The sequence below is a fragment of the Meriones unguiculatus genome, chromosome 20 (assembly GCF_030254825.1).
Source record: "Meriones unguiculatus strain TT.TT164.6M chromosome 20, Bangor_MerUng_6.1, whole genome shotgun sequence".
In the NCBI taxonomy this organism is placed as follows: domain Eukaryota; kingdom Metazoa; phylum Chordata; class Mammalia; order Rodentia; family Muridae; genus Meriones; species Meriones unguiculatus.
Genome location: NC_083367.1, coordinates 68556822 through 68583332, shown reverse-complemented (window position 1 = coordinate 68583332; position 26511 = coordinate 68556822). Strand labels below are relative to the sequence as shown.

At 44.4% G+C, this 26511-nt stretch overlaps 1 protein-coding gene across 2 annotated transcripts in view; it reads left to right on the top strand.

Annotated features, from left to right (window-relative positions):
• Esr1 (estrogen receptor 1) overlaps window positions 1-26511 on the top strand; it is a 370708-nt gene that overhangs the window by 314787 nt on the left and 29410 nt on the right. For both annotated transcript variants that reach the window (XM_060373532.1, XM_060373533.1), the window contains exon 7: window positions 19956-20089. In XM_060373532.1, the coding sequence (XP_060229515.1) occupies window positions 19956-20089 (134 nt within the window). The remainder of the gene's footprint in view (window positions 1-19955; window positions 20090-26511) is intronic.

The window sequence follows — 26511 nt, the reverse complement described above, 5'->3', positions numbered from 1 at the left end:
TAAATGTGTGCGCTTACAATTCTAATTCTATGTTCATTTTAAATTTCATATGGAAAGGTCAAGGACCAAGTGCAGCTAAGTGTACCCTCGGAAGGTTGCGTGGCTGGTCACAGATACTCTAAGATGGGGAGATCATAATGCCAAGTCATAAGTCAGGCAGTGTGGTTTGACCTAGAAACGCGCCCAGTGACTAATGAAGTAGAGAAGGGAGCCTTGGAGCTGGGCTGTGTCACAGCGGACGCTGACACCCAGGGAAGGGAAACACCTTGAAGCCCTCAGGGTGCTGAGGAGATCATCTCTCTCCACGGGAAAAAAGAAATCTGATCCCATCCCATATGTGAAAATTTAATACTAGATGAACGAAAAACTTCAAAACACATGCTAAAAAGTTATAGAACATTTGTCTCAAGGTAGAAGATTATGTCTTACACAATGCACAAAAGGTTTTAACCATCAGAAATACCGAAAGGGTAAATCTCTTTTAACAACTTCCCCCCCCCAAAAAAAAAAAAAACGAAAAAAGAAATAGGCTGTTACAGAAATGGTGTTTAGTTTATTATGCTGTTCAATACTTTTATTATCAAATTCTTTTGACATTTGGATCAAGTATCACAGTAGAATATAGGAACGAAGCGACAGCAACGTCGAGGCTTCCTAAGGACGTTTTCCTTCCATCCATCCACAACCAAGTCAGGAACCTGCATTACTTCTGAGTTCTCAGAAATGTGAAATGGAAATACTTGTGGAGGGCCCTCGTGGATGCATTTGGAGAGTGTATGCCCAGGAAAATGGAACTGAAATGTTTTAGTAAGAGTCGAGGGCCCAATCCTTGAAGTAGATATCTGTAGAGTTTTCTATAGCATGTAATTACAACACAATAAGACTCAAAAGCATTTCAATAAAGTGTGGGTGGGAGAGAAGGACGCTGCTTCAAGGGTTTCATTAGCTTTCTGCAGACTGGCGCTCTCCATGGTGGGAGGAGCCCTGCTTTCCTTGCTTCAGAATCCATTTTAACCCTCCACTAGGGTCTGGGTGGTCAGAGAGCAGCCACCGTCCTCAGGAAGACTAAGAGCCTGGAATGAAACAACAATGCTTTTCTAAAAGCCTGGGATGGGCTCAAGCTTTGTTCACTCTTGGTTTCCAGGACAATTTATCTTCATGCCAATCACTGGTAGGATCCTTTGCTTTTGTTTCTCAAAGAAGCTTTAGGTAAATTAGAACAATGGCACTGACTCACTTTCATGTTGTTCTAGAAGGTGATGATGCAACCTCTCTGAGTTCTGGGCTCTGAAGATGTAGCTTTGGAAATATTTCACAAGCAGCAGCAGGGCCAGGGGTGCTCTTCATAGTAATGATGATGAGGAAGCACAGTTATCCAGAGGGGCCATCTGCACAACCTCGTATTTCTTTCCTGGAGGTCCTACCGCACACAACTGCACTGCAGCATCTGTGGTGGGTGTAGAGGGAACCTGTTTGGTGTTTGATGATATATGGTTGATGGAGAGCCTTACCCCTTAACCTTGGTGACTTTCTCCTAGTTTTGTTTCATATTCCACTAACCATGCTTAAGCTCCTTCATACAGTATAGGAATGTATGTACACATAGAAATACTGTATGGTTTTAAAAACATCTTAGTAACAAGCTATACAAATGTTCCCCAAACTATAGTCTTCTCTTACAATGAAAGGTGGTGAATGCAGAAACTCAAGATGGACTGAGAAGAAGAAAGTAAATGATAGATATGAACCCACCCCTAAACAGGCTGCTTAGACCATCCCCTCTATGGTCCAGGGATCAGAGTGTAAGAGAGGACAGAAAGTGTGTTAGAGCCAGAGATAAGAGTGGAGAGCTATGAAATGCCCTCCCCTATGCTCAATACAACTACTGTAATCATCAGCTCACACCCAGTGTGGTACTGGGCCCATGTGAGGTCAGCCTCATCAGTAATCAGGCAAGGGCAGGAGTGCCTCAGGGCTCTGTCCTTTACCACTGAGCTACTGGTTCTCATTCGATGCTGGGAGGGGGAAGGAAAATGTTGACATTAGTTGTGTATCCATTGTTGAGCTCAAGGGATTTCAGTATTTTATCCCCAAAGCCAGAGCCACACAGATGACCCTGATTAATTTTGGTGTGTCACAAAGTAAAACAAATAGACATGAATGTGTGAGAGAGATTTGTCGCAGGGGAAGAGGGTAGACAGGGCTGGTAGAACTGGGGCAATTAAGAGGGGTCAGAGCCGGGTGTGGTGGTGCAGGCCTCTAATCCCAGCAGTCAGGGAAGCAGAGGCAGGTGGAGCTCTGTGACGAGGCCACCCTGGTCTACAAAGCAAGTCCAGGACAGTCAAAGCTACACAGAGAAACCCTGTCTCAACAAAACCAAACAAAACAGTGATCAGCGTATGTAGAACATATGTAGTTCATGTATGTGAAATTGTTAAAAAAATTAGAATAATAAAATTAAACTTGAAAATATTTAGAGTTCTTCTGAAAAAGGTAGGTTCTGATTAGGGACAATTTGACAACATATACTGTGATTGTGACTTAGGCTGTCTTTCCTACCTTACCAAGTCTTTCATGGGCCCGTTATTTTTGATTAATAATATTAATTTCTAAGCATTAGGCATACAGAAAGGTATGGCACACTCTTTTCCGAGAATAGTGTATTCTCTGCAGGCATGGTGGTATGAACACGAAAGTGTGTGTGTGTGTGTGTGTGTGTGTGTGTGAGCAATAATACATAGAGCGTGTGTACATGTGTTTGGTGCATATGCATATATATATATATGTTCACAACTACACACGGACACGTGGAGGGCAAAGGTTGGTGTCAGCTGTCTTTTGTTGTCTCTCCCCACTTTATATAGGGCACCTGCACTTTCTCAATCAGTCTAGCTAGTCAGCCTGTCCCAGCCCTCCCCGGTCTCTGCCTCCCAAGTGCTGGGATTACAGGTACACCACCGTCCCCGGGTGCTAGGCAGCCCAACTCTGAGCCTCAGACTTCCGTGGCAAGTGCTCTGCTGGCTGCCTCTGTGTCCCCAAGACTCCATATGCGTAAAGGAAACTAGGCAACTGGCGAACAAGGGACTGAGTTGGTACATGGACTGTCAGTGGTGCATGTTTGGCCCTGCCTTACATGAAAGAACTGGCAGTGAAGAGTGACGGCTGGAGAGCCAGGTAGGACAGTGCCGAGAAGATGGCATGCAAAAGTTGCAGGATCTTTAATGATGAACAGAGAGGGGAGTCCCCAGGGCTCAGACCTCAGAAGGCACATGAAGGGCCACAGAATAGACTGTGAACCTTCAGAAAAGACAGGTGCGGTATCTTCAATGCCCAATTGCCACAGGAGCTTGAAAGTGAGCAGGCCTGTGGCTCTCCACACCGGTGCTCAGGCGTACTGGGAAGGGAGGCTGGGGAGCAGCTCGCCTGTGAAAGCAGAGACCAGGAGCATTGGAAGCCTGCCTAGCAAGAGCTGTGGGTGGCAACAGAAGACGGTTCTGGATTGCATTTGGGAGCTACAACTCTGAATCTCATTGACAAACTCCCCAACTCAGTGAGACTCTGAGCAGCCGCTTAATCTCCCTGGGCCCCAGTTTTTTTCTCAGGAAGAGTACCTTTCTCATGAGGTTTGTAAGGATTCAGTAGTTGTTTCATGCCTAGACTATCTTCATTAATACCTCATTTCAACTCAGCAGATGTGAACGGCATCCGTATTTTATCATTGCCGCTGGGGCTGGTTCTGGTGCCTCACTGAGGTTCACTGCAAGAATGAGAAAATGAGAAAAAGAATTTTTAAAATTTTTTCTTTATTATTATTATTTATTACAATTTGTTCACTTTGTATCATGGCTTCCTCATCTCCTCCAGGCCTCACCCTCCCTCCCTCTGCCCCTGCCCCCAGGCTTCTCCCCTAATCCACTAGTAGGGGAGGTCCTCCTCCCCTACTATCTGACCCCAGCCTATCTGGTCTCATCAGGACTGTCTGGATCCTCTTTCTCTGTGGTCCAGTTAGGTGACATCGCCAGGGGGAGGTGATCAAAGAAGAGGCCACTGAGTCCATGTCAGAGACAGCGCCTGCTCTCCTTACTACACAAATTCGAGGAAAAGCATTTTAAGGAGTTTGATCACCAGGGGTGAGATTTAGTGACTGAAGAACTAAGGAGTAAATACATTTACCTTCCCAAAGAAGCTAGTGATTCTGCAGCACTTCAACTCTGTTGGAAGTACCAGTTTGAAGACTTTGATTTTCCTCTTTGTATTTACAGAAGCACCAAATCGTTTGAGGACTGGAATAAGATCTAGGCCAGCACTTTGACACTGTGTTTTGTGGGAATTTCCCAGAAGGGGCTGAGGGGCTTGCCTTGGAGAAAAGAAAAAAAATAGGTTGCTGAGGCATTTTCTCAGTTCTTCCAACACAGTTGGAGTCCTACATGTTACATAAGAAGACCTTGCTTCTAAAGATAGGTCGAGAGTCATTCATTCATCCGAGCCCCTGCCTTTGAAGATGAGGGATGAAATTCTAGAATTGCTCCAGGTGATGCAAATCAATCACGTATTGACAGGAGAGCCATAATCCAAGTCCCATTCCCTCCTGTCACTGTGCTCCTTGCCGGTTACACAAGACTGCCTATTGTTGCCTGATACAAGACCTTGGATTTTTAGTATCCCCAAAAGAGCTATTTAAAAAAAATACACCTCCAAATCAGTAATTTTATACAAAAAGAGTATATTAACAAACAAGTTTTCATTGGCACTGGCAGATGAGTCTCTGCTTCTCCTATTTCCCTGGGAACTACTGACTCAGTCTTCCTCAAGTCAGTGCGTTTGTTTTGTACATACAGTTTTCCTTTGGTAACACTTAGATTAAGAAACATGAGCTGAAATAGTTATGATTTAGAAATTGTATAGCATGGCTATCCTGGATAGAACTCAGCGCTTAAAAGGTTAGCATGGCTATCCTGGATAGAACTCAGCGCTTAAAAGGTCCAATCAGGAGCATCACAAGTTCAGAGCCAACGTGGGCTACATATTGAGACCCTGCCTCAGAAAAGCAAAACAAAAAAGAAACCAATGAGCAAAAGCAGACATCTGATGATTAGCTTAAGGCAAAGACTATTCACAGTAAGAGAAAAGGAAGGAAAGAAAGAAGGAAAGAAACAGGGGTGCACACTTGTGGTAAGCTAGAGGAAAGATGCTGAGTGCTTGAATTGTGAACAGAGAATTCAAAGGTCCTTTAGTGTAGGAAGGCTGGGAAGCTTAGGAGGAAGATGGTTTGTGGACACTTTGTAAGTTTACTTAAAAATATTTTCTGGCATTGTTTGGCCTTCCTTATTAGTCTTCCTATTGACTTTCAAAGCCAGAACACTTTCTCCTGTGAAAAGAACCGTCAAAATAAAAAGTTCTTATTTGTCCCAGTGGAAAAAAAAATATGTCCAGGTGATGTCAACACATATTGCTTGAGCCTCAGATGAGGTGTCAACCCTTCAAGGACACCCTTGCTCAGCACCCCCTGCCGACTGGCTTGCTTCATTCTCAATAATTAGGAACGATCCTGCTCATACAGCCACGTGTCTGCTCTCTGCTCATCACACTTGACTGTAAAGACCAAAGGAGGATCTAGAAGAAGCGTGGGGCTTTGTAGTGAGTCCGTGGGTGAGGACTTTACCTATAGAATGACTAGGTTACAGTAATGTGAAGTTTATTTCCTTGATGCTGTACAGTCTTAAGGAGGCATTTGCCCTGTGAGTCACTTGAAGGCAAAAATCAGTGTAGAACAGAAAAAAACTTGACTTGGTAGTTAATAATGAAGGGCTGACTAAAGGAAATTTCTTTCTTAAGTTCCTAAGGCCTATCAGAGTTTGGCGTATATAATAGATATGCAAAACTGTGCTCAAACAAAATTGCTTTATTGAACAAATAAAGTGATTAATTCTTTTGCAAAGCAATGATTGGTTTATCAAAAGCAAGAAACTCTCCTTATGTGTTTACAACCACAGTCTTTCATTCTTCCCTTTGCCTTCATTTAGCCGAGGACAGCAGAGAGAAACACACCTACTCTGTAAAATTCTGAAACATCCAACAAAGGTGTCTGACTAAGGCAGCTTTCCTCATGGTTCCTACTTGATGGCACATGGATCCATTGTTAAAGACTGACCACATTTCTTTTCATCAACCATTAGAGAATTTTTCTCTTTTTAAATTTATTTAATAATTTATTACAATTTATTCACTTCATATCTCTACTGTATCCCCTTTCTCATCTCCTCCCAGTCCCACCCACCCTCTCTCTTCTTCCCCTATGCCCTTTCCCTAGTCCCCTGATAGGGGGCGACCTCCACCCCTTCTATCTGATCCTAGGCTATGTTCAGACCATTAGAGGATTTTCATCCAGGCATTTGCTTTAGCTCACAAAGTATCTAAACTGAACAAGTAAACTCAAGTGGGTCATTTTCTATACAAGTGCAGGATCCCATCTCCCTTTGGCAAACCATTCAAACACAGAAGTGTGTTTTACACATTCTGATAGAAACATCTATAATAACCAACTCCAGACCCCCCCTTTTGCCACTTTATCACCTGAAAGTGTAAGAAAAAAATGCATGTTGAAGGTTTTTTTTTAGACAATATCTCTCTGCTTAAGAATACTTTTGACTATCAGTTCCCTGTGCATTAAGAGTAAATAGCAAAGACTTCCATGAAGCTTTTTCCTCTGTGTTACAGATAGCTTCATAAAGACAATTGAACATTTTATAACAATGAAAGCTTAAATCAAGATGCATCCTTTAGTAGGTCAATAAAACATTCCCTGTGTGATTTCCACAACAACCATTTATGTGAACATAAACACAGAGAGAATACTCCTGCGTGAGTCATGGAGGTATCAATTATTGGTCCTCTGTGACCAGGGTCTGGTGAAGGCACACCCTGATGTCCACAGCTGGAGACAGTAGTGAAGAACAAGGGCAAAGAGATGAAGATTTTGGCCTGGCATCAGCATGTCATTGGTGGGCAGGGGTAGGAAGCCCTTCATCCTGGAAGGCACTAGATGGGAATGAATTGTATGTGAGTGGCTATAATAACTGACATCTTTAGCAACAATGTTTATGCTCCCATAAGGCAGGTATTAAAGGTAAACACCTTTTTCCTGGTAAATGGAAAACAACCAGTGAGATTCCCTGACAAAATATTATTTTTAATATTTTTATTTTAATTTTTATTAATTACGCTTTATTCACTTTGTATCCCCCCTGCAGCTCCCTATCTCCTCCCCTCCCAATCCCACCCTTCCTCCCCCTTCTTCACAATGCCCCTCCCCAAGTCCACTGATAGGGAGGTCCCCCTCTCCTTCCTTCTGATCCTAGTCTATCAGGTCTCATCAGGAGTGGCTGCATTCTCTTCCTCTGTGGCCTGGTAAGGCTGCTCCCCCCTCAGGGGGAGGTGATCAAAGAACAGGCCAATCAGTTCATGTTCGAGAAAGTCCCTGGAACTATGGAACTATGGAACCCACTAGGACACTGAACTGCCATGGGATCCATCTGTACAGAGGTTCTAGGTTGTCTCTATGAATGGTCTTAGGTTGGAGTATCATCCTGAGTGAGGAATCCCAGAAGCAGAAAGACACACAGGGTAAATACTCACTCATAAATGGATATTAGACATATAATATAGGCTAAGTATACTAAAATCTGACACCTAAAGAAACTAATCAAGAAAGAGGACTCTGGCTAAAACTCTTAATCCCCATTCAGAAAGGCACAGAGGATGGTCATCAGAAGAAGGAGAAAACAGGGAACAGGACAGGAGCCTGCCACGGAGGGCCTCTGAAAGACAAAATATTTTTAAAATGTTTCCATGAATATGATCTTTGTTATACTAAATGAATCGTTTGCACATACCTCACTCATTCTCACTGAGCCCCTCTGTTGGTTGGCCTTTATCGATAAGAGCCTCTCTCATATTTTAAATATCACACAAGCAGAAACAAGGCTAACTGCAGACATAATCTAAGAGAAGTTCACTCCCGTGGCCCTGTTTCCCAGCTCTTTCCACACGGTCCGCTGCCTCTGGAGGGACGTTTGGAGAGTCAGCATGTCTAAACTGCCGCTGGACCACTCGGTGCATTTACTCCCCTAACCGTCCTCCAGGAGCAGGGCCTGACCCTCTCTGTCTCATAGCAACTCTTATCAAGGTAATGGACCAAGAATCATTTCCACTCGAAACACAATCCTTCTAAATGAATCATGAGACATGGTTATCTCCATTTTCCCATAATAACCCCAAGAAGATGATCCTCTGGATATACTCTCAAAATTGCCTCCTGTTTGTATTTATTTCATTCCATTTTGCCTTTAATTTTCTATCTAAATGTGCCCTCTCTAAGAGGGCTGATGGGCTTTGGTAGCTATTGTTATGTTTGTAACTCGTTTTCCTTGGCATACACCTGATGGCACCCTTGTTAAAGGGCACTCGTGTGTGACCAGAGCTTCCCCAAGGCTGCTTCCCACGTGGGCGGACTAAAGGTTGAGCACAGGGAGACAGACTTCCCTTACAGAGAGGTCATCAGTCCTGTTCATTCTTGTGTCTTCCGTACCATACTTGGTTCAGTATTTAGAAGAAAAGCCTCAAAGCTGGGAACCTCCAAATAGTCAGACACAAATGATCGGTGTCATCCCCCCTTTTTGTCATCTTGGAAGCAGCTGTTCGATACTATGTCTTGTTATGATGGACTTTCATCTCAGTGCTCCAAGGATCTGGCTTCATTAAAACAAAAACAGAAAACCAAACTACCCTGCTTTTGGAAGTACTGCCTTGCAAGCCTCAGGTATTGAGACAGAGGCCCTCTGCAGAGCTGGAAGCCCCAATGTCTCCTCATCTCTCACTGTGTACTCCCCTACCCCTGCTTGATCTCTGAGATTTTTAATTCTCTTAATTTTTAATTTTCTTCAACTTATTATTTGAAAAAAATTGGGCCTGTATACAATGCATCTTGACCATTCTGTTCTCTCAGGCTTATTTTTTATTTTAACCAGTTCAACAATCACTTGATGGCACCTTTTAGAATGTCTGCCTCAACCTCAGCGCACACTTCAACAACCTGTCTCCTGCCCTGTGCGACGTTTGCTTTCTCTTCTTTCCCGTCCTCAGGGATGTCGCTTCTGCCCACAGTCTCACACTTGACTCTGTCGGTTCCTCTGACGTGTCACCACTGCTGACCCCTTCTTCCCTTACGATATCCCTCCTCTCTGGTTCTTTCCTATCCCCTGGACTGTAACTCCTATGTGTTCTTGGCTGGATCCTCTTCCTCTTGTCTGTATCACGCTGAGATGATGCCTTGTTTTCTCTGTGTACTCCGCTATTCTGGAAATGTGCAACGCTTATCTACAGATGCATACGTTCTTCTGAGCTCCAGAACCACCACTTCCCAAGGTCTCCTTGGACATCACAGCGTCTATTTGTACGTACAGGTCCTACAGCCCTTTGGCATTAGTACCCATGAGATAAATACATCATTGTGTTCTAAATATTCTTCTTTTTTGAGTTGGAATAAGTTGGAAGAAAGAGGAACACTCCTAACATTTCAGTTACTTGAGTATAGTAATGGTTTCTTGTCCAGATCATTGTTCAATATAAGCATCTTCTTTGGCATTTGACCTTATAATTGAGATGCTCAGAGTCTTCTATTTTCCATTGCTGCCTTCTATGTGGTCTTAAGTGCTCCAGACTAAGGCATGAGGTGGAGAGAAGCTTAGAAAACATGTCTTTCTTTCGTTCTTTCTTAATCTATCTTTCTCTTTCTTTCTTTTTTTTTCTTTCTTTCGTACTTTCTCTTTGAGACAGGGTTTCTCTGTGTCATAACCTGGGCTGTCTTGGACTTAGTTTGTAGACCAGACTGGTCTCACACTCAGAGTGATCCACCTGCCTCTGCCTCCCCAAGTGCTGGGATTACAGTTGTGTGCCACCATGCCCAGCCACACGCCTGCTTCTTAGTTGGTATTCATCACAGAGGTGATTTCAACACCTCCTTCTCAGTTTGCATTGGTCAGACTCTAATGAGACTCCCATCTTTCCTCTCAAGGAGATAGAGAAATACAAATAAAGCAGTCTGGGAGAGTAAGAAAAAGCACCTTGCAAGCCATAACTTGTGTCACCATTTTCTTCAGCTAACAAATATCCATCCTCCACACAGAGCTTGCCTGCGGACATGCTGAAATGCTGCAAGGTCACATCCAGATATGACCACATCCACAGTCAAGGTGTCTCAACAAAGCCTTTTTCTCTCTGCTTTGCTAGCTTCACCCCACACCTCGTGGCCAATGAAGAAGCAAGAGCAAAACTGCTGCTACAAAAAATGTTTATCGTTTTGTTTTGATGATGGTGTCCTTTGCTTTATAGAAGCTTTTCAGTTTCATGAGGTCCCATTTATTGATTGTTGATCTTAGAGCCTGTGTTGGTGGTATTCTGTTCAGGAAGTTGTCACCTGTGCCAATGAGTTCAAGGCTCGTCCCTACTTTTTCTTCTAACCGGTTTACTGTGTCTGGTTTTATATTGAGGTCTTTGATCCACTTGGACTTTAGTTTTGTGCAGGGTGATAAGTATGGCTCTATTTGCATTTTTCTACATGTAGACATCTGGTTAGAACAGCACCATTTGTTGAAGATGCTGTCTTTTTTTCCATTGTATGTTTTTGGCATCTTTGCCAAAATCAGGTGTCCATAAGTGTGTGGGTTTATTTCTGGATCTTCTATTCAATTCCATTGATCCACCATCCTACAGATTGGGAAAGGATCTTCACCAACCCTATATTTGACAGAGAGCTAATATCCAGAATATATAAAGAACTCAAGAAGTTAAACAGCAAAGAATCAAGAAATCCAATTTAAAAAATGGGGTACAGAGCTAAAAAGATAATTCTCAATAGAGGAATATTGAATGGCAGAGAAACTCTTAAAGAAATGCTCAACATCCTTAGCTATTAGGAAAATGCAAATCAAAATGACCCTGAGATTTCACCTAACACCCATCAGAATGGCTAAGATCAAAAACTCAAGTGACAACACATGCTGGAGAGGATGTGGAGAAAAATGAACCCTCCTCCATTGCTGGTGGAAATGAAAACTTGTACAACCATTTTGGAAATGAGTCTAGTGCTTTCTTAGACAATTAGGAATAGTGCTACCTCAAGATCCAGATATACCATTCCTAAGCATATATCAAAAAGATGCTCAAGTATATAACAAGGACATTTGTTCAGCCATGTTTGTAGCAGCTTTATTTGTAATAGCCAGAAGCTGGAAACAACCCAGATGTCTCTCAGTTGAGGGATGGATACAGAAATTGGTACATCTACACAATGGAATACTGTTCAGCAATTAAAAACAAGGAAATCATGAAATTTGCATGCAAATGTTTGGGATCTAGAAAAGATCATCCTGAGTGAGGTATCCAAGAAACAGAAAGACACACATGGCAATATACTCACTCATAAATGGATATTAGACACATAATATAGGATAATCATATTAAAATCTGTACACTTAAAGAAGCTAATCAAAAAGAAGGACCCTGGATAAGAGGATCAATCCTCACTCAGAAAGGCAAATGGACATCGGAAGAGGGAGAAAACAGGGAACAGGACAGGAGCCTACCATAGAGGACCTCTGAAAGACTTTACCCAGCAGGATATCAAAGCATTTGCTGAGACTCATAGCCAAACCTTGGGCAGAGTGCAGGGAATCTTATGAAAGAAGGGGGAGCTAGACAGGCGCTCTACAAGGAAAACAACAGAACCAAACAATCTGGGCCCAGGGGTCTTTTCTGAGACTGATACTCCAACCACGGACCATTCTTGGAGATAACCTAGAACCCTTGCACAGATGTAGCCCATGGCAGGTCATTGTCCAAGTGGGTTTCCTAGTAACGTGAACTGGGACTGTCTCTGACATGACTCAGTGGCTGGCTCTTTGATCACCTCCCCTTGAGGAGGGTGCAGTCTTACCAGGCCACAGAGGAAGACAATGCAGCCACTCCTGATGAGACCTGAGGGACTAGGATCAGATAGAAGGGGAGAAAGACCTTCCCTATCAGCGGGTTGGGAGAGGAGCATGGAAGGGGATGAAGGAGAGAGGATGGGGTTGGGAGGGGATGAGGGAGAGGCCTACAGTTGTGATACAAAGTGAATAAACTGTAATTAATCAAAAATAAATTAATTTTTAAAATATCTATCTAGAAAAGTGGAAGAGGGGCAGGTTTGATCTCTTGCTCCCAAGAATCTGTGAAGTCTAACTGATGGGCAGGCTTCATCTTTCCCTTCCACAGAAGCTGTGGCATCCTATAGGTAGACTTGGGGTGATTTCTACTCTAAGAGGCTGAAAAGCTCTTTGGTCCTTAATTTTGCCCCTCCCTGCTTGGGGAAATGCTCAGATTTTCTTTCAGTTTATCAGTGCTCTGGAGTTCCTCTTATCCCATGATTCCCTATTGCAGGCTCTTTATTTCAGTTGTCCCTATTGGCTGCAGCAAATGCAGAGGTGAGAAGCTTGAGCTGGCCCACAGCCAGAAGCCACAGTGCTTCCTACTAATGCGCAGTGAAGGCTTGAGGGTTGGTGATGTCAAAAGGCTGAAGCTTTGTTTTGTAGTTCAAGCTGTCCATTTTGTTTGATAAGACAGCTGTCCCAGCATGCAGATGGCTTCTTGGTAGTTCCATATGCTGAATCTTAAAATCTTTTTTTAAAACATAATTTTCTAGATTGCTGATTTTATGTTATTATTGTTTATTTTTAATAAACATGCATAATGTCTGTGTGTGGCTATGGTCTACAACATAAAGTTTAGAGATATGTGTACATTGCAGAGTGGCTAAGTGAAGCTAATTAACATAAGCGTTCTCTCACATAATTATCACTTGTGCTGAGAATACTTGAAACCTACTTTCTGGGCAGTTTTCCTGTGTATGTGCACTGCTGCTCAGCACAGCTCTCACATGCTTTCCATTTAACTGAACCTTTGACTAAGTGTCACCTTTCCAGCCCTGGGCAACCCCAGCTTCTGGATTGCACAGGTATGTGGACTTTGGTGCCCTGGGTCTTTCTGAGCCTGCCTTATTTCACTTAACCTCATGTCCTTCAAGTTCATCCGTGTTGTTGAAAATGACAGCATTTCCTTCATTATTTGGGATATTTATATATACCACATTGTCTTTAACCATTCATTGGTTGATGGGAACTCAAATGCTCCTCCTCTTGGCTACTGTGAGCAATGTTTAAAAGAACAAGAGAGTGCAGGAACATCGGCATAAATCGAGACAAGCCCAGGCGGCAGGCTACTTGGTCATATAGAAACTCAGTTTTCCATTTGTTTTGGGACCTTCAGATTTCACTCCGTAGAAGCTTCACTGATTTTCACTTCTACTGATAGTGTATAGGGTTTTTCCCTCCTCCTACAAGTCTGGTGTGTGTGTGTGTGTGTGTGTGTGTGTGTGTGTGTGTGTGTGTGTGTCAGAGGAAGAAGTCAAGTCTCATCCATCAGACACATTGTTCACCTTATTTTGACATGGGCCGGACACTTGCCACGTAGTCTGGGCTGGCCGGTCAGTGGGGGGCATTCTTGCATTGAGATTACAAGCGAACCACCACACCTTTCTTTGTCACACAGTTCTGGGATGTGCAGTTGCAGGGCTACACGTCCCTGACTGGGCTGTCTCTGCAGCCTTGCGGCTGATATTGTTATTTTCTCCTTAGTCATTCAGTTTCCATCAGACACGTTATGGCCAACCACCTTAGGGACACTGACATGATAGTGTACATGTGTGTCAGCCTTTACCTCGTGATGAGGGAAAGTTGTCTCTGTGAAACTCTAAAGAATGCCCAACTCTATAGATGCTCAAGGTCCTCGTATCCAGTAGTGTGATATTTGCATGTGACCTGTCCACAGCCCCATGCATTGTTTCCCACCTTTAGAGTGTGTGTGGTGTCTAGAGATACAGATGCTGTGTAAGTAGTTACTGTGCTGTATTGTCTATGGGAAAATGGCCCGGACAGCACAGAGGCTTCCATTACAGGCTGCTAATGCAGTGGAGGGTTGGTTGTGTCTGCACAGGAAGGAACCCTTGGCATGGAGGGCTGACTACACTCTGTAAGCCGAGATGTCCTACTAGGTCTTTTAGGCTCAAAGGTCCTTCTCAATTTCAGCTCTTACAGTTCCTTTAAGACAAAAGTGGTTACTCATTTGTCTTTGGTTTCCCTTCATCCGCGGGGGTCTTGCTTGAAGATCATTTCCGCTCTCTCTGCACTCATGCTTGCGCTGCCCTCCTAACGGTGGCACAGGGCCCAGTGCCTGCCGTCATTCTGACCACTTCTTCAGGAGTACCGCCTGCTTCCCAGGTGCCCTCAGAGCAAGTGTTCACCGTGCAGTCTCGGGACCCTCTCTTGCTGCGTCACCTGCTCCCTGGTGACTTGGCCTTTAAAGGGGAGGCATCATTCTGGCCCTATTCTTTAAGCGTCAATTTATTTCTGACTCTGCCTTGGCTTAGATATTTTTCATTGGATGACTCTGTTCAGTCAGGGAGAAACAGAGTAATCGTTTCTGAGCTGTATAGTAAGCAGTGCCACCAAAATTCAAACCCAGGCAGCTGGGTTCCAGCATCTAAATCGCTTTCTTTGAAAATTTTCCACCTTTTAAAATTTTATCCTGTGCCAGTTTCAGTATTTTCTTGCATATTACATACATGCAAATCACTCAAGTCTACGAATATTCATGTAATCCGCACATTTTAGATCACGTGCTTCAGGAAAGATCAAGTAGCATCAGAAACACGTTTTTTTTTAATACAGTTGGTCCAAGCTCTGTTGCTTTTAATTGACTTCTTCATTGTGACCCCCTTTTTCTAACCATGTTATGCATTCTGTTTCAAGACAACTACATTAAATGTTTAATGGGTGATTTTCTGGGCCTTCTCAGATTCCATTTGCCAATTTCCGTTTACACAAAGAGAACTTCATGATGTAGGATGAGTTTTCTTAAGATATTACAAGTGCGGCCTGGGTCATTAGGGCCCTTCATTTCTCACAAGGATGAAGTAGTGGCTTATGGCTCTGAAAAACAGGCTTTCAATTTTATAGAGGAGAAACTTCCAGAACATGCTATGAGCAATTCTAGCTCAAGTCCTGCTCTTTCCGCCATGACTTAAGGGCAAATGAACCACATTTGAAGGGAGTAAGTGGCAGAAAAAGGCTCCCCACAAGGGGATTCCCAGGTGCTGAAAGGCACGCTGTTGTGATGGCTGGAGGAGCTGGCCATTGCAGATGTCACGTCTCACAGTGGGAGTCGTAGGCTGCTCTGCCTGCCAAACTACTCCTCTGATCTATGGCTGACGCTGTGCTTCCTTTCAAAATACAACTTGGTTTTATTTTTTCCCATGCTCCATGTGTTTCTCAGCCTCAGGAGCATTTCCTGGATTTAGCCTCATCTTGCCTTAGAATAATGTCACCTCTAGCTTCTTAGTTATCATCCATTTCTGGTCTGCTTTGTGCATCTGTTCCCTTGAAGACTAAATTAAATGTCTTAGTCTGATTTTCTCCTTGATGTTAGTGCGGAACATCCTGGCAGGACTTTGAAAAGAATCTCTGACTGCATTGTGCCAGGCCTACAGCCAACAGGGAGGGATTCCTTTCTGTCAGGCAGGTGACAGAGGTCGGCCTTTGGTGTCCGCACATTTGTGCTGGCACGCCAGTTGACACACAGCTTATTAAGTAGATCTCCAAGCACTAATATCAAGGAGGGCCCATAGGTACCACGCCGCCATCCAGCCCTCAGGACTCAGCCCACACTCTCTGTGACAGGCTGAGCATATCCACGGGACCATGCGGTACATAATCCTTATTTGGTTCGCAAGAGGTAGAGGCTCTGGTGTTTACTCTGAGTTGCTGCCATTGAAATGGTGAGTGAGTTCATTCTCATGAGATGTTAGCATGGACTTCTTCAAGCTGCTCCTGGCACAGTGCAGACAATTCAGTTTCATGGCGCTGAGCTCTCAAAGAGACTCCCAAACACGAAGCATGTGTGTTTGTACAGCAGGCAGGATGCTACGATTATATCTCTGCGGTTAGTGCTCACAGTGTGCTTTCTCCACGTGCCCTAAACACAGCACACACACACACACACACACACACACACACACACCACATACCACACACACTTACACACACACACACTTACACATGTCACACACCACACCACACCACACCACACTTACACACACACACACACACGTCACACACCACACCACACACACTTACACACACCACACACACACACCACATACCACACACACTTACACACACCACACATGCACACCACACACACTTACACACGTCACACACACCACATACCACACACACTTACACACATCACACATAACACATGCACACCACACACACTTACACACACCACACACACACTTACACCACATACCACACACACTTACACACACTTACACACGTCACACACACCACATACCACACACACTTACACACACACACACATCACACACACACCACACACACTTACACACACACACACACACCATATACCACACACTTACACACACCACACACATACACCACACCACATACACTTACACACATCACACACACACACACCACATACCCACACAGACACATACTCACACATACACCACATATACACGAGAAGTTAGTTGAGAATCTGAGAAATGCACGATGGCTAGCCTCTGACAGGACCTGAGGAGCAAGCCTTGTATGCCATCTCCAGGTAATCATTGCCGGTTGGGAATGACAGGAGAGCCAGGGAGAAGGGGTTGGAGGAGTTAAGAAAAGCTCCTCATGGGGAAATGTGGGAGACTTCTGAGAGGAGAGAGCTGCTAAGCCTTCCCTTTCTCGGTTTCTGAGCTGAACTTTTGCTCACAGCAGGTGACACAGGCTCCCTCCCACACCCAGGCTCCCTCCCCTGCGGCTGTGCAGTCTGTTAAGTAAACAGAGACGGTGTACTGAGAAAGGAACATTTCTCTATTTTGGCTGTGAGCTGTTATTTTTAAAGCTTCCTCCTCCAAACATTTCCCCCATCCTTGCTTATTCTTTTCACTAGAAAGAAGATGCACTACTTTAAAAATTCAACTTAGGTAACCAGAAAAACCTACCTGTGGTGTGCACTCTGCCACCAAGGCCGAGAGAGCTTTCCCCAGGACCGCCAGGCTAAGCTCAGGATCCAACAGGAGCTTTCAGAGGTCCCTCTCCGCTTCTACTGAACTCCTAACCATCCAGATTTCTAGTCAAAGCGAATGCGCGACACATCTGCTACTCAGCTCCAATGGCCAGCCAGTCTCTTGAAGACACGGCCCTCTATTCCTCTGCAGGATAATCAAAGGCCATCCCTCGTGTGTGGACACTCCATTGCACATGAAAGCTCAATAAAGTTAGTCTGAGAATACTAAGCTGGAATTTTCTATCCAGGTTGTATCTGGGGAACTTGCTTTTGTAGGTAGAGGCTCTATATACCTTCGAAGGGAATATCCATCGCATCGTATTTGCCTTTTTTCTTTCACTTCCATGCTTGACATGTTATCAAAACCCATGCCTCTCTCGTCCAACTTACTCTGGAATGTAGCCAGTGAGTGGTACAAAGTAGATCCTCGGTAAGCTTTGTGGGAGGTGTTTAAATAGAACAAGAAAGGAAAATAAAAGAAATTGTGTTGTTGATATTCTTTTCTCTGGTTGGTAGAGCTGTGAAGTTTCACTTACCAGTTTGGCTCTAAATTCCTTAATGTAAAAAAATACTTTAAGCTTGCTGGACAGGAATGAATAAATCAGAAGTACTTTGCACATTTCAGGCCAGTGTGATTAAAGATGTCTTGATAACTAAGTGACAGTAATAAAAATCACTTGCTACCTGGAAGAAAAACAGTATGCTCAATCCTGTCTCACCTGTTGTACCAAAGTCTCAAAGGCTGTGTGGCACAACTCTGTGAGTAGACGGAAATTTAATGACTTCTGTTCGTTCAATGGGTGAGTGTACAGTAGGCAGCTATATCTCGACAGAGTTGTCAGAAAAGTGAGTGTATCTCAGAAGATCAACGGTTGAAACAAAAAACTGTGGATCTTCAACTAGAAGGAAACATAAGAGAATATTTAAATGCTACTGGAATGGAGAGAGATCCCCTCAAACAAAAGGTACTGTTCTAGAACTATAAATTAAAGTATTTTGTAGGAAAAAAACTACCAAGAACAAAATTGAAAGAAATACACTACAAACCATGAAAAATACTTCTAACACAAGACTAATTGCTATACTATATAAAGAGTTCTTAATAATCAATATAAACATGATCAATAATCTTGAGAGAAAATGCAGACAAAGGGTAAGAGTAGAAAGGTCAGAGAAATTGTTCATGTTAACATACATGGGGCTTCAGTGTATTTCAAGGGGTAAATCGTTTTTAGCATGAGAGAAGCCTACATGTAAACTTCAGGATGAAAAACAAGTTCTTTTTGTATCTATTTTTGTATTTATAGGTATAAGCTTTTGAATGTTATATTTAAGCAGTTTACCAAAATTAAGAACATGCATGTCCTCTCACCTAGGAATTCCAATTCTAAAAGTGTGCTTTAACACTTCCTGTATATAACATGAGAGACAGATAGGAGTGTTATTACTGGATGAATTGTTGTAACAGCATGATGCATGAAGCCAAGCTCAATGTCAGTGAAGAAAGAGGCAGCCCACACGACTTCCGTCATGCTCTGCCTAGCAGTGTTTTGGTTGGCAATGGACCATGTGTATAACATAGTTCCCCAAGAGTTTATCACCCAGCGACTCTCTCAGTTTAAGTACACTCTATTAGGTTCACACAGTGACAAAATTGCCTAATTAATGACGCATCTCTCAGACTGTGTTCCCATCAAAGGACACATGATTACAGGCCATTTTGTTCAGTGCTGACAAGAGGGAGAACTTTGAGAAGAAACAAATCCCAGTGCTCACACATGCGTTAATGCTTATGTTTCAAATACTTTTATATCTTATGGATGTTTGCACATGCAAACATTTATCCCTAACTTTAACTCTTTCCTGTATTTTCAGTTCTGAAGAGACACCGTGCTTCAGAAGGAATGAATTTTCTTTCACTTAGAGTTTCTCATTTAATTTTGGAAACTGCCCGTAGATAGGACGCAGGTGCATGTAATGACCCTTTGAGTTTGTTCACTCACTGCCTGTCAACACAGAGGCAAAATTCTTGATGCCTACTCTTTGGTACCAGATAAAAGCCTGACTCACCCTGAGTGATACAGAGCATGCCATTGGCCAACAGTTCCCAACTCTTCCAAATGTATTTCCTGTCTCCTTCTCAAGCCCAACTCACCACTCTGTGCCCTTCCACGTGAAGGTCTGTTTGTCTTCCAATCATGCATCCTTACTTCCTGATTAAGTCCTACTTCTCTTACGGTGAACTTGAACGCCGCTGACTAAGCCAAGTGACCCCAGCCCAACCCCATGGTTCATAGCTGCTAGAGTTTTCCTGGTCGTCAAGAGTATCACAAGACACACTAGGAGACACTGTATATTAACCGAAAGCCACAGGCATTTTAGAACACAGGATTTTTCTGCATCCCTATGTACCAGTCCCATAGCAGCTGATACATAGTCACACCCAAGCCTTAGTATCCTTGATTACCCATAAGCCACAGAACTCCACATCCAACACAGATTTGGCCACTGAGCATCAGAACTCTTGGAATTATTTTAAGGCTTCATTGATTGAAAACTTTTTTCTGTCTCGCCTCTCAAACTTAAGTGCATGCTCACACTCACAGAAGGAAAGCGGGTTCTAATGCTAGCTGTGGACTTGAGGCCGGGGGAGTTTCAGGAATGTGAGCGTCCTGCCTCGCGGAAGCTTTTCTGTGCCTGAACGCTTTGTAAATGTGTTTCCTCAGGAACCAGGGCAAGTGCGTAGAGGGCATGGTGGAGATCTTTGACATGCTGCTGGCGACATCGACCCGGTTCCGCATGATGAACCTGCAGGGCGAAGAGTTTGTGTGCCTCAAATCTATCATTTTGCTTAACTCGGGTGAGTTGCCAATCCGAGGGAACTTAATGCGGGTTCTGGGAGAAATACTTACTGGTAGTTTTGTTTTTTCAACTAGATCCAGTTTACTCAATAGGAGGTATAATGTTCATTGACAGAAATGACACACATTTCGGCTAACCTGTCATCACTCTGATTAGACACAGAACCATACTGATCAAAGGTGGTGGATGAAACAATGGTTTCTGACATTGGCTCCTGACCTTTCTGGTGTGTTTGCATCCTTTTGCAATCTAGGGCTGCTTTTCTTTGTTCATTTGTGTATCTGTGGAGAGTTCTACACATTGACACGGAGCTGCGGTAAGGGACAATCCCTTCAAATTAAGACATGGGTCCTGATGTGCAGCTCAGTTGTAGCGTTGTCTTACCAGGCTCAGGGCTCTGAGTTCAGTGCCTGGCACTGGTAAGAAAAAGAATGTCAGCAAGATATTAAAGACAGGTATTGAAAACAGAACATGTATCTGTTTAAAACTGATTAGTTAAAAGATATATTTGGCTTACAGATAAAAATAGACAAAAATAAAAAAAATAGTTTATTTTAGAAAAAGCAAACAAAACAGTCCTCAAATGAAGGAATAAGGAATGTGGTGGACAAGGCTTCTGAAAGTGCATTTCATTTAGACCAAGTAGCTCACAGTCCCTCCCTTCTCTTCCCTCCCCTCCCTCCCTTTCCTTTTCTTCCTCAACCCTTCTTTCCCTCCCCTTTGCTCTCCTTTCCTTTCCTTCTTTTCTTTTTTGTCCTGTGTAGTGAGGTCGGCTGTTAGACACAGGGGGTCACCGCAGGTCACCAGATGGGAACTGTGGCTCAGCCTGCACTCTTCACCCCCTCCAGCCCCTCTAACTGTTGTCTAGATCTGCAGCCTCAAGCACACTAAGCTCAAAAATCCCTGTCAGCTGCCCAGCCGATGCCCATAGCCTGGGGCTTTTGTCCTGAGGCCCCACTTTGTCATGTCTCAGTGTCACTCTTGGGTAGAAATCACACCCATCTCCAGTCTCGGCCTGGTTTGGTTCCTCGCCCCATCATGCTTGGTCTCAGATTTCTCAAGTGCAGAGAGACAAGACTGTACACAGAAAGAATCCATTCTCTTTCTACAAGGTCTGTCTCCTCACAACCCCTAGACCCTTCCCCTTCCCCCTGACAATTTTCCACTCCGGTTCCCCACCGACTCTAGACACCCATACTCCTTAATAGTCGTCACAGCAATCATCTTCCCTTAGCAACTGAGAAATGGAAATCGGTCCCATTACACTAGGCAAGGACTGAATGATGGAGTGAAGTTCCCTGAAAAAATAATACGAGGCAATGGGCACTTGGGAAGCGATTATGTTCCATTCAAGTTTCTAGTCCCACTCACGTACATTGTGCGTTTTCATTTGAGGCGTTTGTCCTGCGTGTTGAAGGGTCCAGAGCCCACAATGGCTCTTTATTGGGTGATGGATCTGGGAGTGGAGCCACTCGCCTGCACGGCGCCAGGTCCCGATCCCGCTCCTTCTTCAGTGGAGGGCTGGCATGTGCGGACAGCCGGCACGTGGGCTGTTAACATCACAGACAGCATGCCCAGCAAGGGCTGCGAACTTTTTTTTTTTCTGTTTTGTATTCCCACTCTAATCAGAAAAGAATGCCCAAGACAGGAAGTAAGACCACTCAGAGTCCTGAAATGAACACACTCAGTTGAGCGGACACTCAAACTGTTTCCCACATATCCAGGTAGCTTTTCCTGCTGTTTTGTTGTTTCTGTTCTTATGAGAGAGTGGATACATTTTCCAATATTATGCAAAAATTAAAGACAGGACTCTAGATGTGTGGGCTCTGAAGCTTTACAACCCAGCCTCACACAGTTTCCAGCTGCAGAACTGGGTTCCCACCTGACTCTTTGTGACACTGTATAAGCGCCCGCACCCTGCTCCCGCCCTCCAGCTCTGTGCTCATGCCCGCTCTGAAAGGGGTGGGGCTCTGTGTACCGCAGAGATACAGTGAGATACCGTGAGACAGTGGGTAGCAGCTTGTCGGGGCCATCAAGGAAGGAAGAGAGCCATAACAAAACAGAAGCTGCTGGCCCCAACACACACAACCACTCCTCACCATGGAAGCGAGCTGTGTTCCCGAAAGACAGGTCGGAAAAGCAGAGAGACATGCAGTGTGACTGTGAGACACAATGGGCCAGGACTGGGAAATGAAAAGAAATAAGAGTGCAATAAAAAGAAATCTGCCACAGGAAGCTTAGCCCTCTCCCCCACCAACACACACACACACACACACACAGCACACGACTAACTGAAGGAGTTCCAGATGTTTCTAAAACCTTAACCAACTCACGACTTTCAAGGTAGGATAACTCCTGACCTATCATGAGGCGAACGATTAAGTGACTCCAGGAATCTCTGACAGAGCCACACTGGCTTGCATTTAGGGAACCTGGTTAGAAGAAGCCTGCCTCTGGCTAAACCTAAGGGTTGGGAGGAAGCTTGCATTTTGTGCTGAGTCTCTGATGCCCAGTTCTGAGAAGGTTTGTTTGCAGTGGCCTCTGTTTTGAGGCAGAATCAGGAGAAATGAAGAGTTTCTCTGAGAGCTTGCTCAGAATGTCTTTCTAGAAGCCACAAGAGGATCTCCAAACGCCAGAATTGCCATAGAAGATCTCTCCACAGCTGTTTAGAAGACGTTTAACACAATTTCTGTATGAGCTAGAGGGATTTACTTGCCTACCAAAGCTCAGAATCATCCATAGGACAAGCACCAATTCCACATCAAAGGAGAGAGGAGATCTTGGTTAATCCAGACAGGCCTTAGCACACACAAACACACAAAATCAATTCCAGCTTCAAGGCTTTTTGAATCAGCTGGACAGCCTCCAAGAAAAGGCCAAGCAGGAAGTGAGCAGATGAGCTCAGGGCAGGGGCCTAGGGAGGAGCAGAAGTGAGGGGAAGGGTGGACATTCCAGCCACAGGAGGAGGCTGAGAAGCGTGTGTCAGACCTGGCCACATCCTGCTCCTGTCCAGTGTGGCCTCAGTTCTTCAGGGTCATTTATTCATACCTACTGCCTGCAGACCAGCTTCAGAGTGAATCTGCCTTCTCTTCACTCTTCAGCTTCTTAGTAACACATGATCTAGCATTTCAAGAGCAGGTTGATTTCATTTTTTTTTTTTTACTCAAAAATTTTATTCATTTCTTCAGTAAATTTATAACTTTGGCAGCCTCACTGAGATCTTCATGTCAAGCACACCCAAATGAATGTTCTGATTTTGTGTGGGTTGTTTTTCCCCTTCTTTAACCAGAATCGTTGTCTGTTTCTTTATACGTGTATTTCCCAACTTCCCTAAGTGGTTTATTGTTCGTTCTGTGTTTCTCATGGTCTTGGGGCCGCATATTGTCAGCAGATGTTGCCTTGTTCAACCCCAGAAGCTTTGCTGGACATTGTCGGTGGGATGGGCTGCACAGTCCTCATCTTGCCAGTCCTCCCTCCCACGCTGAAGTACCTGCCTCCCTGTGGACTGTCTCAGCACTCTGGGTTATAGCGATGACAGTGGACAGAGCACGGGAAGTCTCAGGCAAGGAAAGTGTCATTGTCCTAGATGAGAACTTGGCTTCAGCCAAGGCCATCTCTGCTTCGTGTAGCATAGTGTTTTAGTTTAAATTCTTCCACGGGGCTCCCAAGGGGTGGGAAGACTCAAGGCTAATAGTGACAAGGGACTGTAGCAGCTACCTGGAAAGTCGTTAACTGTGCTGCTTAGTGGGGTGTAATTCAGGGTTAGGATGATGTTGATCAGGTGGGTTTGACCTTATATTGACAGACCACAGTGGCAGAACTCTGCAGAAATCACTGCACACAATTTACCGCTTTTCCTTCTTCTTAGCCTCATGCCCGTTGCAAATCCACTCCTGTGCAGAATACTTCTTTGTCACTGAGAGTTTCCCACGCCTCAGGAAGTTCATAACAAAGCCTAGTGTGTATCCATCTATCCTGTCTCACAAGTGTGTAGTTTAGTTTTCAGTTCACCTTGTCAGTGCCGCCTATCAATTTGAAGCCATCTTTTTTCTTACACACACACACACACACCTACAATTCTATATGTTGTGTTTTAGAGAACCACTCTCACTTTTGTCTCTGTTAACTAATCCAGCGGGCCCAGGTAGATTCTCCAGTTTCCAGTTCTCCAGTTCCAGCTCTCTGTACTATTTCACTCTTGACTCCCTCTTCTCCTGACCCTGGCCCACAGGCTAGTTCCAGCTACCCACAAGTCTCAGCACATCACCACCAGCTGGCTTTCCGGTTGCCCCTGGGATGTCTTGTGCATAGAAATCTGACACCCATGTTACCTATTCACCCCAAACTCGATTTCCAATGACATTTATCTTTCAGTGGGTGGGATCATAAAAAGGAATAAGAGATAAAACCCACAGACAACTAAAAACCCAAGGGAGAAAAAAGAGAAATCTAGAAACCACACGACAAAGTCTCTAAGCATATAATATTGGTGTTCACTAGGGAAACAGGGCAGGGCTGAAGAAGAGCAGGCATGCTACACATACATTTCAAAAGCATGGCGGCTGTCTTCTGCTACCTAGTTCTGCTTTGTTCATGTACAGGTCTTGTTTTCACGGTGCCCCGATGGAAAGCACACAAGGCCAGTGCTGATGAAATCCTGTTCGCCTGTGCCGCAGTCACGAGTGGCCACATTGTTGTTAGAGAAACACTTATTTCATGATGAACTATAACACGTTTTCAGCACAGAGCATGTCTCTCCCACCCTGCCCCACCCCTCAGTTCTGAACTATTTGTATTCCGTATTATTAGACCACTGCTCAAGAGCATTTACAATTTCAAGTTTAGAAATAAAACAATAACTTAGAGAGCCTCTATGTTTAGGTAAGAGAACCTTTTAAAACCATATGACTTTAAGCATCAAGGATTCATTAAGTCTCTGCAGTTGAAAGTTTCTGACAAGAATAGGCCTTGGAAACAGCAAATGAACACATTTTCAGGGATGCCAATGTTGTCATGTCAGAGAAGATTCTCTTCTGTTATCTCTTGACTTTCTTGTGATGCCAAGCGTCCTCTCCACAGAGTAAGCTTATTGTCATTATTCTGAGATGAAAGGCACTTCACGATTAGCAAGTGGTTCATTGTTGGTCCCTTTGACTGAATTCTGCAGGCAGGCAGGCCCACTCAACTTTTGGAGCCTTTCTAGTGTGACAATTGCTGATGCAACCTTAAGCCTCTTGGGTGATATTGTTCTCCAGCCAGTGTCCTGTGCACTGATCTGTCTTTAGAAAAGTCTGGAAGTTTACTTGAGGGGTGGAGACCCTTGATAAACTACATCTGTAACACTCATGGGCACACCAGGACCTGGCCAGCCCGATGCCTCGGAACTCTCGTGGCCACCGAAAGAGTGTCCGTACAGACAGTGCAGGCCCTGGTCCTGTCCTTACATGTAGACACAGGTGAACACTAGTTTCCCCCACAGCTTCCAAGTGCAAGCACCCTCCTTGTGTCTTTATTCTTAAAAATGGCATTTTAAAATTCTTCTTAGCAGAAGAAATAATAGTAACTGTTATTATAGAACGAATTCCTGACAGAACAGCCAAGGCAGGTTCTCGCGAATTCCCTTCATAGAGAAGGGTCCATTCACATGACGAGCGCTCCTGTGAGCAGGCCATGCACAAGTCTGAGAGTGCTGGCTCAGACACTGCGGTGGGGGTCCAGGCTCTCAGAAGGTCTGGGAACTAATGAGTTGCTTTCCTCATTGCTGTGACAGACAGCTGGCAGGAGGACGTTTCGGTTTGCTCACTGTCCAAGGGTGCAGTGTGCTGTGACGGGAAGACACGACAGCTGTGGCTCGGGGAAGCAGCTGACACTGCTGCCACCAACGTTAGGAAACACTCGTGGATGGATGTTGGCGCTCGGCTTGCTTTCCCCTTTAAACTGGTCCCATGCCTCAGCCTGGTTCACACCCAGCCCCACGCCTCAGCCTGGACAGTGCTGCTACTCAGATTCAGGCACACCTTCCATCTTCAGCTAAACAGCTTTGGAAGCATCCTCATAGACGAACCTAGGCGTATGCTTCCATGACATTTTCAAATCTAATTGAGTTGATGATGGTCGTGTCCATCTGAGTCCATAACCTTCAGAGACTAACGCAGACGGCATGGGTTTTGAATTGACATGGTAAAATTTAACCTCATTAGGAGGCAATAAGAGGGGGGAAAGTAAATTTAGGTGCCTGGGATTAGATGAGTCATTAGGACGACACCCATGTACTTGAATACTGGTGACTTTGTGAGAAGGAGATACAGGGATCGGAGCATGCATGTAGGGCTTGCACACATGCATGTAGGTTTGCGTCGCTTGCCCTATGAGGTCATGCACGGCTTCGGGTCCTGCCAGCATGAAGAACTTCATTACACA